The sequence below is a fragment of the Miniopterus natalensis genome, chromosome 21 (genome assembly GCF_054644295.1).
Source record: "Miniopterus natalensis isolate mMinNat1 chromosome 21, mMinNat1.hap1, whole genome shotgun sequence".
Classification (NCBI taxonomy): Eukaryota; Metazoa; Chordata; class Mammalia; order Chiroptera; family Miniopteridae; genus Miniopterus; species Miniopterus natalensis.
This window is the reverse complement of record NC_142101.1, coordinates 11,759,609-11,774,298: the sequence shown is the minus strand read 5'-3', so window position 1 is coordinate 11,774,298 and position 14,690 is coordinate 11,759,609. Positions and strand designations below refer to the sequence as shown.

The window sequence follows — 14,690 nt, the reverse complement described above, 5'->3', positions numbered from 1 at the left end:
TTTTCCCATTAATGAATGCTTAAACATTTTCCTGTATTTCATATTGCCATTAATGCACTAGGCTTCCTTTTGTGCACATTTTTGCACACTTCTACAAATGAAAAGGATGGATAGAGGGTGCAGAGCAAGTGACACATGGAAAACTTCCTCAGTTGTATTGACCAGTAAAAGGATATATGCAATTGGAAATTTTAAAGATAATGGCAAATTGCCTTCCAAGAGTTTGAGATAATTTACAACAGCTCACAGTCTCTGAGAGGACTGCTGTTAGCATCTTGGAAATTCTTTAAAGGATGTGTAATTAACATTCAACATGACCTTTACTTCTAACCTTCTGATGAATTACCTAATAAATGTAATTAAGCTCTAATGAATTGTGTCATAATAAAAAGTCTAATTGGAAGTTTTCCATGTGTCACTTGCTCTGCACCCTCTACCCATCCTTTTTGTTTCTTATTTTTGGGTGTGTGTGTGTGTGCGCGCGCGCGCATGTTATGTACGCACATGCACTTCTCCCTCAAGCTTCTTTTTCTTCTAGGCCATGCTTATCTGAGGGACTTTCTGCCATTTCACTTTCTCACTTGAGAGGAATTTCTCCAGGCTACAAATGGAGTGCTCTTAGTGGAAAAGAAGCCAAAACATACAAAAAAACTCAGAGGACCCAAATTTTGATGACAGTTCTGCTATTAGCTAGTTAAGTTGTCTTGGAGAAAACACTTAAACTTCTGAGCCTCAGTTTTCTAATCTGCCCTACTAATAAGAGCTAATATCTGTTAGACATCTATTGTGTACCAGGTGATGTTTTGTTCTGTTCACTCTTACAGGAATATTGAAAGGGCTGGTCTCTATTATTATGCTCAGGGAACTGACTTATAGGATAGCAAGCAACTCACCAAACGCCCTATAGCTGGTAGGCTCTGGAGTTTGGGAAATGAACCCAGGCAGTTAGAATTTAGACTTTCAATTTCTCTTCTAACCCTAAATTTTATTTTTACTCAACATTCTAATTAGGTATCATTTTCCCTTTTGTATTTTCCTTTGTTTTCTGGCTTTTTGTTTTATTTTTTTTAATAAGGATGCACTCTATCCCCAAGGAACACAAAACAAAAAATATAAAAATAGAAGGTTAGAAATAACACTCTCCTAATAAAAACAGGGAATGTGAAGAATAGCTAAATTTATTTTTACCTCATTTTTGCAAACCCAAAATTCTGTCAAACTTAGAAAGATACCAGATTTAGGTAAGATTATTAGCAATAGTAATAAAAAGAAAAAATGAAAACAAACCCATGATTTTTCTACAAAATAAATTCTAGAAAGACTTTTATGGTGATGTTTTAGCTGTCTTATTCATATGAAACAGAGCTACATGTTTCAGAGGACTTCAAGTTAAGAAGACGACATATAGAATTGATGGAGTAACATGTTATTTGACACAAATCTTTTAGATGAACTTTCTATTCTCAATGACCTAAACGTTTACTTTTATTTTCCTGTTTTTATGAATGCCCCCCCCCCCCATGGTACCTTCTCCTTTTGCAGCACAGTGGAGGAAGAAGCCCATTATCTGACTAGAATGAGCAGAGGGAGTGTGGTGGGTGGATATGTCATTTTGATTCATTATAGTCCATGTATTTTTATCACATTTATTAGCTGTTTACTGTAGCATCAATAATAATGTCACCATCAGATATACTGTAGGAGGTAATGGGAAATAACCTAGTATGATGAAAGATACCATATATAACATCAGCTAGTGCATATGCTGATATGTGTGTGGGGGTTGGGGATGTGTGTAGAGGTGGGATGGGAGTCAAAGATTGTCTAGAACATATGCATTTAAACTGCTCTGTTTAGCTCAATCTTAAGGGACAGCATTAAGTATTGTAATTATTGTGGATACCTACAGAGCAGCCCAAAATTAAACTGACAGACTGAACTATGAACAGTAATGAACAGAGGGGAAAAGCACTTGGCATGGAAATTGATATAGAGGATGTGAATCGGTAGCATAAAATCTATAATATGTTTACCCTGGGGGGACATAACTTTGGTTCACTAGCTTAGCATTTGATGTGGGGCGACACCATCAATGAGTTGTTTATGAGAGGCTATTGAGTATTACAGGGCATAACGTTCCTTGTGTCCATATGGATGGTATCAGTACCATCGGTTTTCACATTTTATTTTTAAACAGAAGCAATATAAGGATATACTTTCATTATAAAGATCAACACAACATAAAGTAATGCAGAGTAAAAAGTAGAAGTCTTCCTCCAGCTTCTTTCCACCATTCCTACTTCTATTGTCCAGAGGTAATCTCTCTGTGTTTGTGTTGTGAGTGGCTGATATATGCCAAATGTTAGTCTGTGCTTCCAATGTCATGTATACATATAGAGATATATTTACTGCTGTGTACAGCACTGTTTGTGATATTGGCCAAAATATTTTCTCATCAGTGACTTTGTACTCCTCTGTGTATACCTTATTGTGAGATGTCATACAATGTATAGAGGGGTTATATATGGGAACCATTCTTATTTCTATGTTGGCATGATCAGAACATCACAGATGCTTATGAGGTCAAAGGGGAGGAGCATCTTAAGTTTTCCTATAAAAAAAAGCATTCTTAAAATTTGCAATATTGATAGCAAGTAAATCAGTTTCAAATAAATTCACAAATTATTATTTCACCTTAACTGGATTTAATTTGATTCATAATATGCACATTTCTAATTGAATTAATTGCTGAGCAAAGTAAGCAGCTGGGTACTGCATCAAATTGCAGTTTATATACTTTTAAAAACCACTATATTAGCAGGGAGAGGCTCTTTTATGTTATTAATTATAGGCCTCTTTAAAAATGTGAATCCTATTTTGGATTTATATTTTATGTTTAGTTGTAGAATGATTTGATTCATTTTTGGTGAATTCCACACTAGTAAGCACTTAATAGGGTGGTTTGATAAGTTGTTTTCTAGAATATCATACTCAAAGTGGTGATAATGAAAGCATTTTGTTTATTTCATAAATAGCTCCCTGCCAGGCTTCAGACTGACAGGACATGCAGAGTGTTCTGTGGAGAAGCTGGCTTTAAATCTAATTGTAAACAAAAAGGGAATACTGTATAAAGGTTAAAATCATTTGAACATATTTACATTTTTGACTTCTAAAAATGTCTGGGGATCTGAAATTTTCTTATTTTCCATTTGCCTGGTGAGTGATCCCATTTACTCCCATGACTTCAGTTGGCATCTGTATATTAATCATTCTAGAGACACCATATGTAGCCCCTCCTTTCTCCTAATTTGAAGGCAACTGCCCTCTGAAGTGGGCTCTTCTGTTTCTGCAGTCTGTCCTCTTGCCCCCCTTCCTGACCGAAATGAGGTTAGACCACTCATCCATTGATGGCCCTTCTAGTTCACTTTGGGAGTTAAAAACTTGATAATTACTTGTGTTAGGAGATAGAATGCATGCACCCCACCTGCTGTGTTCAACTGGAACCTGGCATTGATGTTAAACTAATCTGGCACAGAAGTTTCTCTCAAAGAAGATTCGAAGTCCATAGATGCGAAGGATTTATTTTGCCTTTCTAGCTAAAATATATCACTGAGGTCATTCCATCTTGATATGGTCTCTCACTAGATCAGAGTGGTTGGCAAACTTTCTATAGAGGGCTGGATAATAAGTATTTTAGACTTTGGGGGCCATAAGATTTCTTGTCATAACTATTCAATTCTGTTGTCATAGTATGAAATGAGTAAGTGGAAACTGAGTGCGGCTGTGTTTCAGGAAAACTTTATAAAAACAAGTAGCAGAATGGATTTGAACTGCCCCCTGCACTAGATGATGATTGACTTACTTTGGGGCACTAATTTTATTATTTATTATATGATTTCTCAAAATCAGGAGATTATAATTCCCATTTTCCTAAGAAGTAATAATTTATTCTTGTTTCTTCTGTAAACTTCATGCCCTATGACCATCCTCCTGCCTTACTCCATCTTTATATTCAGCCCAATCTGTCTAACTTGATTAAGGCTAGTGGGAAGGCGCTCTTGTTGTACATCTGATGCAGCATTCCATAAGCTTTCAAAGTGGTAAGTCTCATGTCTACCACTAGGTCTCCAGCATGCTCTAAGGAGATTTTATGTAAGATTTTAATCAATACTTGTCAGTCAACTGTAGCTTGTTAAATAACCTGTTTAGCTTCCCAGTTTCCTTTTCCGAGATTCCAGCTTTTCAGGCATTCATCTGTCAACCTGCAATTCAATATTGCATTACATTTGAGGCATAAAGAAGGAGATACTATTTATTTGCTAATAAATAGTCTGTAAGTGAATGAAAAACTGTTGGGTCCTGTTTTTCCCCTGTAAGTTTCATGGTATCTCAACTCTCCTAAGTTTTGCCCATAGGAAACCTCTGTAGATGATTGATTGTGAATGGAGTGAGTCTTGCATATATGGTAAAAAAATCATGACACTGCTTCACATAGATGTTCAGTTATTAATTATTAATAATTGGTAATTATTAATCACAAGTGGAATTGTTGAATAAGCTGGCTTAAAATAAATTTTTCACATATTTTAAGCCAATTTCTTCATCATTTGTGACCCAACATCTGCGGAAAATACCATTGCAAATTTTCACTTCTATGTATACCTATTGTGGGCAGGTTTCTAACCTATTTTGACATAATTCAGATATTTGTCAGGAATGGGTATTACAAAATTATAGGTTTTAATCATTGAGAGGCTGCCTTAGGGATCGCCGAGTCCATTCCTCTTACTGAATAAATGTCTGCTGAGCCCCGGTCATGAGTTAGATGTTTTTTACCCAAATAAGACTCAGTATGTGTTGACCTTTCCTATGTTTCATCCCCCACAGTAACAAGCTGCTCAGAGATGAGTATTTACTCCAACCAAAGTCCAACGTCTGACAGCATCTAAATGTGTTATTGAGCTGTATCCAAGGAGGGAGGGAAATATTATAGTAATAGTGCAAAGTTATTTTGAGTAAGAATGAAGAAGTAACTTAATTTTCTCCCTGTTGTAACATCTCATCAGTCCTCTCCTTTTGCAATCAAGCAATCAAGATAAAGACAGGCTGGTTGAAAAATAACTGTTAGGGATTTTACTGTCCTTTTTTCTTTTGGGTGACCTTAATTTCAAATAATCGATGATAAATATACAGCATATTGTATCTCCTAAATGGTACTCATTTTAGAATAAATTATGATATATCTTTTGAACACCTGCTACATGCAAGATGCATGTAATTGGTAGTATGCTTATTTAAGAAAACCAGATATAAACAAAGCTAAATTGATAAAACAGTTTACTGAGTGAGTCTTTGCATTACAAAAGATTTTATTGACATTACCAAAAGAATTCACTGAAGTGTTTTAAAAATATTAATACATTTAAACCATTCTTTGAGTTACAGGTTTTCCAAAATAGACATTAAAAGTTGTGTTTATTAAACAGTAATTTTGCTTTCTCTTTCATATAAAAATGCTTCTCCCCAAATCACAGTTACTAGACATAGGATAATTATATTTGCTTTTATTTATAAATATAATACATGATATTTGTAGAAATTCAAACGGTATTGGGAAAGCATAGAGAGAAAGGCAGAAATAGCCTTTTCTTTGAGGAAAAGTTGGAAAAATTATTACCCATTTTTCAGTATGTTAAACAAATTTACCATGAGTATTCTTAAATTTACTTCTATACATCATGACTTGGGGTGGTGAACACACAATGCAGTATACAGATGATGTATTGAAGAAATGTGCATGTGAAACCTGTATAATTTTGTTAACCAGTTTCACCCCAATAAATTTAATACAAAGGAAAAAAATCATTAGGATTAATTGCGTTACCAAAAACCCATCAGAAATTAGGAGAAACTTACAATTCTACCAATAAGGTTGCAGTCTCCACTTCCCTGTACCCTAGACACTTCTAAATACTGTTAGTTTCATTCAGCTTTGCTAAATTAATGGGTCACCTGTTATCTAATTTCTGCTAGCATTTCTTTGGTCATCGATGTGGTTTATTGGTTTTTCTTTTTTAGGCATGTATTTCTTATTTATGTGTTTTACCTTTTTTTCTCTTTCTAAAATTGAATACTCATCCTTTTCTTAGTTGCTGTGTAAGACCTTTATGTATTTTGGAGACACTGAACATTGTCTACATACATGTTTCAGATTTTGCTTTTCTGGTTGCACTGTATCTTTCAGCCTTGTTTGTGGTATTAGGTTTTCTCCTTCTGGTGTACAAAAGATTTATTTTTATGTAGTTGAATATGTCATCTTTTCCTTTATGGTGCCTGGGTTTTATGTCCTGCTTAGAAACACTTCCCTCACCTCAGCCGTGTAAAATGTTCATTCCACAGGGCAGTAGTTTAATGATAAGTATAGGATAGTGTCTTGTTGTTTTATCTATTCAACATATATAATGACCTCCTTTTTATTTTAGCCTAGCTCAGTGGTTTTTCAGCCATAGCTACGAATGGAATCCTCCACAGCGATAGAAAATGATTCAGACACTTGATCCTGTGTCGTCAGTGCTGTCAGAATCTCGGGTGGGTCCCAGGCTGTGTTTTTTAAAAAATTTTTTGTATGTGTATGGTGTGTGTGACTGATATTTTCAGCTCTCTCAGACCCAACTTCACCTTTCTGTGACAATTTTTATTGTACTCTTGTGCTCTCTGCTATCTGGAAATGAAATTTCATAGGTAATACAATCTACTGGTTACATATTTTCAGAATTGAATATCAATATAATGCCATAACTGAAACATAAAGGAGAAAGAAAATTACAATGACTTATAATTAAATAATATGTATTTTAGTATGTAAATGTGTGACTAGACTAGAAGACAATTAAGAAATCATGTACATGCCCTTGTACAGAGTCACTGTGTAAAGGGAAGTACAAAATGCAGGTCAGAAAATGTGTTTTATTAGAAATGCGAACACTATGAATGGTGTTGCCTGTAGTGGTATGCTTTTATGAGATACTGAATAACTTGAGCTAAAGTTATTAAAAAACAGTCTTCCCTTGATTTACTTAGAAAATTCAGTGCTATTAAGACTATGTAAAAACAAGCGTTCTGTTTATATACACGAAAGGAGGTTTAGTTCTAGGCTTAAACAATTTAGTTACCTTTATAGAATGTCTGATTGGACGTTTAAAAATCATGTTGGATTTGGAGCAGTTCTTCATTGTACGAAACTGTCCTACACAGGATGTCCTGCAACTCTGGTCTCCTGGTCAGTAAGTGCCCATGGTGCTCCGGAAGCACTATCACCAAAACTACATAAATTTCCCCAAGAACCCTAAGGATTATCCCTATTGGGGAGCACTGGTTTAGTTAATTAGTTTATGTTCTGGATCAGTATAAATACTGTAAATATGAAAATACAAGGTGGGGCAAAAGTAGGTTTACAGTTGTGAGTATGCAAAACACAGTTTATTTTTGTATTATTATTAATTATTGTGTTATTTTCCATATGAACAACTGTAAACCTTTTTTTTTTAAATATATCTTTACTGATTTCAGAGAGAGGAAAGGAGAAGGGAGAGAGAGAGACAGAAACATCAATGATGAGAGAGTCATTGATAGAGCCCGCAACCTGGGCATGTGCCCTGACCGGGAATCGAACCCCGATTGCCTGGATCCCAGGTTGACACTCAACCCCTGAGCCATGCCTGGCCGGGCTGTAAACCTACTTTTGCCCGACCCCGTATATAGATTCTGAAGATGCTTTTCAAGTCACAAATGTACTAAAAAATGGAATTGAGTCATAGATATCTTCCATTTCCTTTTTTCCATCTAAGCTCTTGTCTCTTGTTGTCTTTGTTTCTTAACACAATATTTTAATTTCCTTTGTCTTTCATGCTAATTTGTGCTTATTGTACATCATTGTTAATTTTGAACTACAAGAACAGAAAACATTACAGCAGTATTGTGAACAAAATCTTAATTACATCTTGTATTGGCAGTAATGGAAGAAAACAGGAAAAAGTAAACCAAGAAGGTTGTCTGAGAAACTGGCAGATGTCATGCTCTGCTATAATGTGCTGTTGAGGTTTAGACCGAGGTTGAAGTTTGTAGAATGAGGATAACGCCTAATGTTTTTGTCTGATTGTGGGCTTTTGCTTCAGAGTGAAATGCAGTTACTTAAAAGATTTTGTTGTGAGCCTTTTCTTGGTATGCGTCTATTAATAAGCCTTATAAGAAGTGATGGGTGAAGCTGAACAATAAGTCCCAACAATTAATGTTTTAAAAATGTGGATTTTAATATCATGGTAAGATGTAGAGTAGGCTGTAAAACTTACACTGTATTAGAGATCAGTTTCAAGTTGTGCTATTGCTTATGATACTAATATAGATCTGATTTGGCTTTTAGTTGAAAAGAAGACCTTTTTTTTTTTTTTTTTTTTTTTTTTTTGCTGAAGCAAGGGGGAAGATAAAAATGTCTGATGTTTTTATGCAGTGATCTAGGAATGGCCTTGACAAACATTGTCTGGTTTCTAATTATTGTTGAAAAATGAAAGCTCAATATTATGTTAAAGTCCTAAAGTAGTTTTTGATAAGAACTCCCCAGAATTTGAGTGTTTAAATAACATTGTCTAACAGATCAGTTGGTTCAGTACCTAGGGGTATATTTTGTAGTTACCTCACTCTGGTAGCCTGACCTGCTCAAAACTGGACGTTTTAACAAAGCAGTAATGAATGATCTTTTGTAGTTGAGATAACTGTTGGTTAAAATCTGCTCTAAATATCTTTTGGTCCAAATTATCTCGGCCTTATTTTACTAGGCACAGCCCTTTTTGAGCTGAACACTTACTCAGGCTTTGAATGGAGCCAAAGGTGCTTTCTCAGAGACCAACTGGCACCGTGTGGTCCATTCCCGCCCACACAGCCAGTCCACTGAGGGCACCTGTCAGGTTTCTCGACTTCTAATACCAAATGAAAACTTTTCAACCAAAGTAAGGGTTCTCTCTTCAATCAGCAATCAAAAATATCAACACTCTAATTCCCTCTCAGTGCAAATGACTGTGAATTTGTCTTCTGAACCCACTCTCATTCCATGACCAGCTGAAGGAAAGAAAGTATATAGGTATATCTGAGTCAGGATATACCAACTTAACTTCTCAAAGGGTGGCAATTACAATTCCGGGAAACTCCATGTTAACTAATACATATAAGTTTCTTTAATGCAGAGCTTTTTAGAACTTCTAGTAAACTAAACATAGTATTTTGAATTGCTAAGCGGAGTCTTCATTATGTTGTGTTTTTCAAACTTATTTGACAATAGAATTATATTTTTTAAGGGATCTTATACATGTTGGTAATTGCTAATTGTTATTCCAGGACTAGTCCCTGGAACAGTAGAAACATTTCCCCCACTGAGTTATATTTTAATATTATGCCTTTGAGTGAGTACTGACAGAAGTAGCTGTATGAAAGGCCATTATAGTTGTATTGTTGAAGACATTGTCCAGTATGTTGATTAGCATTCTCAGAACAATTGCCTCCTGTGATTTAATACTTGGTAGAGCTATGCTTTTTTCTTTTCTGTCAGATGAGAATTATATAAGCCATTATACTTTTATTTTTTTTGCCTTGCCTGTAAGGCAAGTCAAATAAATGTAGCTCACAACACAGTAATTATTTAGCTCTCATGTTTAGCATACTAAGAATTTTTACTCTCCTCTTTCATATTTATGTAGCTTAGTAGTTAGATCCCAGCTGTTGAGCTTTATTTTCTTCATCTTTAATAGAAGGCTGTACCATTTGGATTATTGTGAAAATCAAATGAAATCTTCCTTTTTAATTGCTTAGTCATGTGTCTGACACACTGTAAAATGTTAAGTAAATGCTATAGGACTTTTTTCATAATTTTAGCATTTTCTGTTAAATTTTACAACCTTATTTTAAACATATCTTTACTTTGAAGCAGCTCAGTCTTGTTTAGAAGTGAGAAGTATAAATTGTATGCGGGAAACGTATTTATACGTTTTACATTGACTAAGCAAAAAGATTACAAACATCACAGTAAGAACATGGCTGCGGTGAATATGAAGGAATGAAGTGAGGTAACCATGAGGGGAGTTGATGAAAGAAGTGATGTACCGTTTGTAAATGATCTCTCCAGGATTTGGGTCATTAGAAGTAGCAGCAGAAAACCAATCCTTCCCCCAACTCATATGGGTGGTCTTTGCGAGCAAAATGTTGGCTTGAACTTGAATCTGAGTCACAGTATCAAAGCAGCTGTAGCTTTTTTGAAATTTTTGGTTGTGCTGCATGTTTGTGCTATAAGTGGAAAAGAGAGTTCCTCCTAGGGGGAATTTTAGGCCCAGAAGTTAGGAAGCAGACATACAATTTCTAAAATAAGAGTTGTGAGCATCGGGCACCTCAGTTGGAATAGAACATACTGGACATTTGGTCTAGGTGTCTCCCACTCTCCAGGGTTAGTATTAGATAATCTGGGCTTTATATTCATGTAGAAGTAATTCATATGACGGGAGCCATGGCATTTCTGACCCAAGACTCAGAGAGAGAATGTCCTTCCCTTTAGCCCTCTCATCCCTAGTGTTGCAAGATTTGTGTCTGGCTCACTGGTCTCTTCACTCACACCAGCACATGGCTAGCACATGGCATAGGATCATATAATTTGTCATCCAAACTATACTTTTCTGAATGAAAAGGGGCATTATTAATAATTAGGCCAAGACAACATAAATAAGACAGTCCTGAGCAAACCAGACATTTGGTCATTTTAGCTAATAACATCTTTTGTTACCTTCAAAACCAAAAAGGTTTAAATTTTTTATGTTAGCTTTCCTGATATTTCTGTGCCCACTATAGCAGCAGAAAATTCTGAAGGCTGTCTGCCCTGTTTTGATTTTCCTGAACCGTGTGTTTTATTTTCTAATTTGGAATGAATTTTCTTTTTGCATTCAAAATCGCTGTCTATTATTGAATTCTATTTAATCAGCTAAAAGACTATCTTATAAATTATTAAGTAAGTCATAATGGTTCTCTCTTTGTACTCTACCAGCCAGGTAATAACCAGGTGTGGGGACGCAAATTAAAGGACAGAGGTGAAGCAGAAGCTCTTAATGCCCATGCCTGGTAATTGCATACTTGGTAAAGGCTGAATCCTGGATCATTAATGGTTTTAAAATATTGCTTTCATTTTCTATTTTGCAGTTATATTTAGGCTGTTGAAATGAAATTAATATTGATAACTCTCAAACCAGTGTAAATGAAAGTTAAATTTACATGTCTTATGTGCTCTCCCCACTCTTATTTTAACAGAAGAAAGCTTGGCCAGACCACAAGCGAGAATGCAAATGCCTTAAAAGCTGCAAACCCAGATATCCTCCGGATTCTGTCCGACTTCTTGGCAGAGTTGTTGTCAAACTTGTGAGTATAGAACTTGTGAAATACACTTGGGTTTTAATTTAACAAAAGCACTCTCAGTTGCATGTATTCTTTGTTTAAACTATGTTTTTATTGATTATAGAGAGAGGAAGGGAGAGGGAGAGAAACATCAATTGGCTGCCTCCTGCATGCCCCCTGCTGGGGATTGAGCCAGTAACCCAGGCATGTGCCCTGACTAGGAGTCTAACTGGTGATCTCTGGTGCATGGGGTGACACTCAACCAATTGAGCCACACCAGCCAGGGCACATGTATCGTTCTTAACATGGGAATTTCAACCCATGTTAATGTTGAAGGTGGACTATTGAAGGCCTCAGGTGTGATCTCTTGGGATTGGAGACATAAGATCCTGTATTTGTCACAAGAGATATTAGTAATGTCTGTTACATTGACTTTATTACTTTTCTACTGTGAACTAATGCACAGGCCATGTTTATAATTTTTTTTGTTGCCTCTTCAAATGAGATTTTAATTTGATGATAATTCATAGAAGAGTACTTATTTTTTTATTTACAGTCAAGATTCAGTGAAATTGTTTCTTCAGTTCTTTTCCTGACTCTGCCGAAACAGCTAGAGGATTCTGTGAAATCCCCCTCTGGTGACACCTTCCAGATTTTTTGGGGTCAGGCTTTAGCATGAATATCTCCTCAAATTATTGCAGTCTTCAGCTCTGTTCTGTCCTGTTTTTTTATGGACTTTTTTTTTGGCTATAAAATTTTACAAGGGTATTTAAGAATGTAAAAGTATGATTATATACCTAAAGCTAATGCAATGTTATATTTCAATTACATCTTAATTTAAAAAAATGCACTTGCAATACCAAATGAGCATTGTTTTTGGACTGAATATACAACATACATACTTACTACCATTTTCAAATGTGTACATTATATTGAACTAAAACATACAAATTTATTTCAAAGCATTAATAAAATCAGAGCAGCTTTGTCATTATGCATTTCTTTAACCACTGGATATTAAAAAGATAACCACTATTGTATTTGAGTGTGAACTTTTGTTCTACTTTATTAATATTGAAAAGATAAAAGAACCACTGTTAGAGCAGAAATGGCTTGCTTTAGAATCACCCATGGTTCTAGTTCTCCTTCACCACCCTTGATCTACTGAATCAAAGTCTAATAGAAAGCAGTTGTAAAATAGTTACTTTCTATTGAGCACTTACTGTTCCAGGCCCTGTGGTCATTGCTGTACATGATATACCTCATTTCATCCCACTACAGCCCAATGAATCAGGTGCTATTAGTATTCCCATATTCCAGATATGGAAATTGATTCTTCTTGACTCAAGTTTAAGTAACTAGCTCAGGGTTGTACAGGTTGTAATAAGTTATTATTTTTATTCATCTATCTTTGCTTTTTTATGATAATTTGTAATAAAATCCTTTCAATGACACAAGTTGTATAGGTAGAGCTGGGGAAAAATAAACCTATGAAAACTTGTAAAAGAGTTTTGCATTTGGAAATTAAGCTGGTAGTTAAGTCACAAGTTTATTTCATTTTAAAGTTGTTACTGATTAAAGAATTCAACTGTAAGAAAGTGATGAAGAGAAGGAATATACTGTATAGAAATTTGCTTTTTAATAGACTTTCATTTAAATCTCTAAAGATACTCAAACATATTTATTTATGTATTGGAAAACTTGAAATTGTTTTGGTGTTTTCCGCCTTTACTTCATAGATGGAAGAAACCCCCTCTGAATCGGAGAAACTTTACTCATTTTATGATCTGGAATCAAGTAAGTGATTGTCTATCAGCATCCTGTCCATTATTGCTGAGCTGGTGAATTGCTTTGTTTCATTGTGTCTCTGATATGTGAAGAAGTTTGAACATTAGCTTATTTAATTCATTCCAGGTAGCTTTGGCCATATAGGAGTTTGTGAAGCGCCAGGTGAGGTAGTGAGGAGAGTGTAACCCCCACTCCAGTTGACAAAATGATTTTTCTTGTGCTTCTCCCTCCCTTATTTTCTTCTTGCCGCTCTTGGTTTCTTTTTGATGTCAGGGAACAGTGATGTGAACAGGGTGGTGTCGTGGTCCAGGGAGCATTCAGGTTCACTGGTCCTTCAGGTAATGAGGGAGGTAGGGATACAGATGACTCGGGCCCTCAGCACTGAGCCTGTTCTTCTCCTGATGGCCAGGCTACTTGGGAACAGGGACAGGCCTTCCAAACCTGAGTGTTAAGTGAATGTAGGGTTCCTTTTTCTTTCATACTGGCACAGATGCTCTTCATGGAGGTTGTGAATGACCTCAACTCAAAGGTAGCCAGAGCTCATAGAGTAAATTTGCTACACAGTTTAATATTTCTGGATGGAGACAAATCTAGTAGACTTACGGTTATGGGATCCTATTTGCTAATGATAATTATTATTTAAGAATCACCAATCATTAGAGAGATGCAAATCAAAACTACAGAGAGATAATCATCGCACACTCATTAGGATGGCAACTGTCAAAAAAAGGGGAAAGAACAAGCGTTGGTGAGAATGTAGAGAAATCAGAACCCTTGTGCACTGCTGGTAGGAATGTAGAATGGCATGACTGCTATGGCAGACAGTATGAAGGTGCTTCAAAAAATTAAAGATAGAATTACCATATGGTCCTGGATTCAGATTATACACTCAGAAGAATTGAAAGCAGATATTTACCCGTCCACATTTATAGCATTATTAGTCACAACAGCTAAAACATGGAAGCAACTCATGTGTTCCATCAGTGGATGAATGGGTGAGCAAAATGTGTTATATATGCACAATGGAATGTTATTCAGGAAGGGCATTCTGAGAACGGATAAACCTTGAGGACACTATACTAAGTGAAATAAGCGAATCACAGAAAGACAAATACTGTGTGATTCCATTTATATGAAGTACTTAGAGTAATCAAAATTATAAAGACAGAAAGTAAAATGATTACCGGGGGTTGTGGGGAGGGGTGAACAGGGAGTTATGTTTCCTGGGTATAGAGTTTCAGTTTTATAAGATGAAAAATGTTATGGAAATGGATGGTGCTGATGTTTGTGTAACAGTGTTAGTGCATTTGATACTACTGAACTGTACACTTAAAAATGGTAAAGGTGGTAAATTTTATGTTTTGTATATTTTACTACAATTTAAAATGAGAAAAAAAGAAATCATTGGGTTAATTTTCCTATGGACCAAGTAATTTAAAGAAAATGTGTAGACCCGGCATGCGCAACAGAGTTATGCTGTA

General features: G+C 35.6%; 1 protein-coding gene across 2 annotated transcripts in view; it reads left to right on the top strand.

The window, feature by feature from the left end:
* The window catches only part of SMYD3 (SET and MYND domain containing 3), a 358,155-nt gene that overhangs the window by 61,070 nt on the left and 282,395 nt on the right, over window positions 1-14,690 (top strand). For both annotated transcript variants that reach the window (XM_087829018.1, XM_016201413.2), the window contains exons 3-4: window positions 11,338-11,445; window positions 13,161-13,218. In XM_087829018.1, the coding sequence (XP_087685144.1) occupies window positions 11,338-11,445; window positions 13,161-13,218 (166 nt within the window). The remainder of the gene's footprint in view (window positions 1-11,337; window positions 11,446-13,160; window positions 13,219-14,690) is intronic.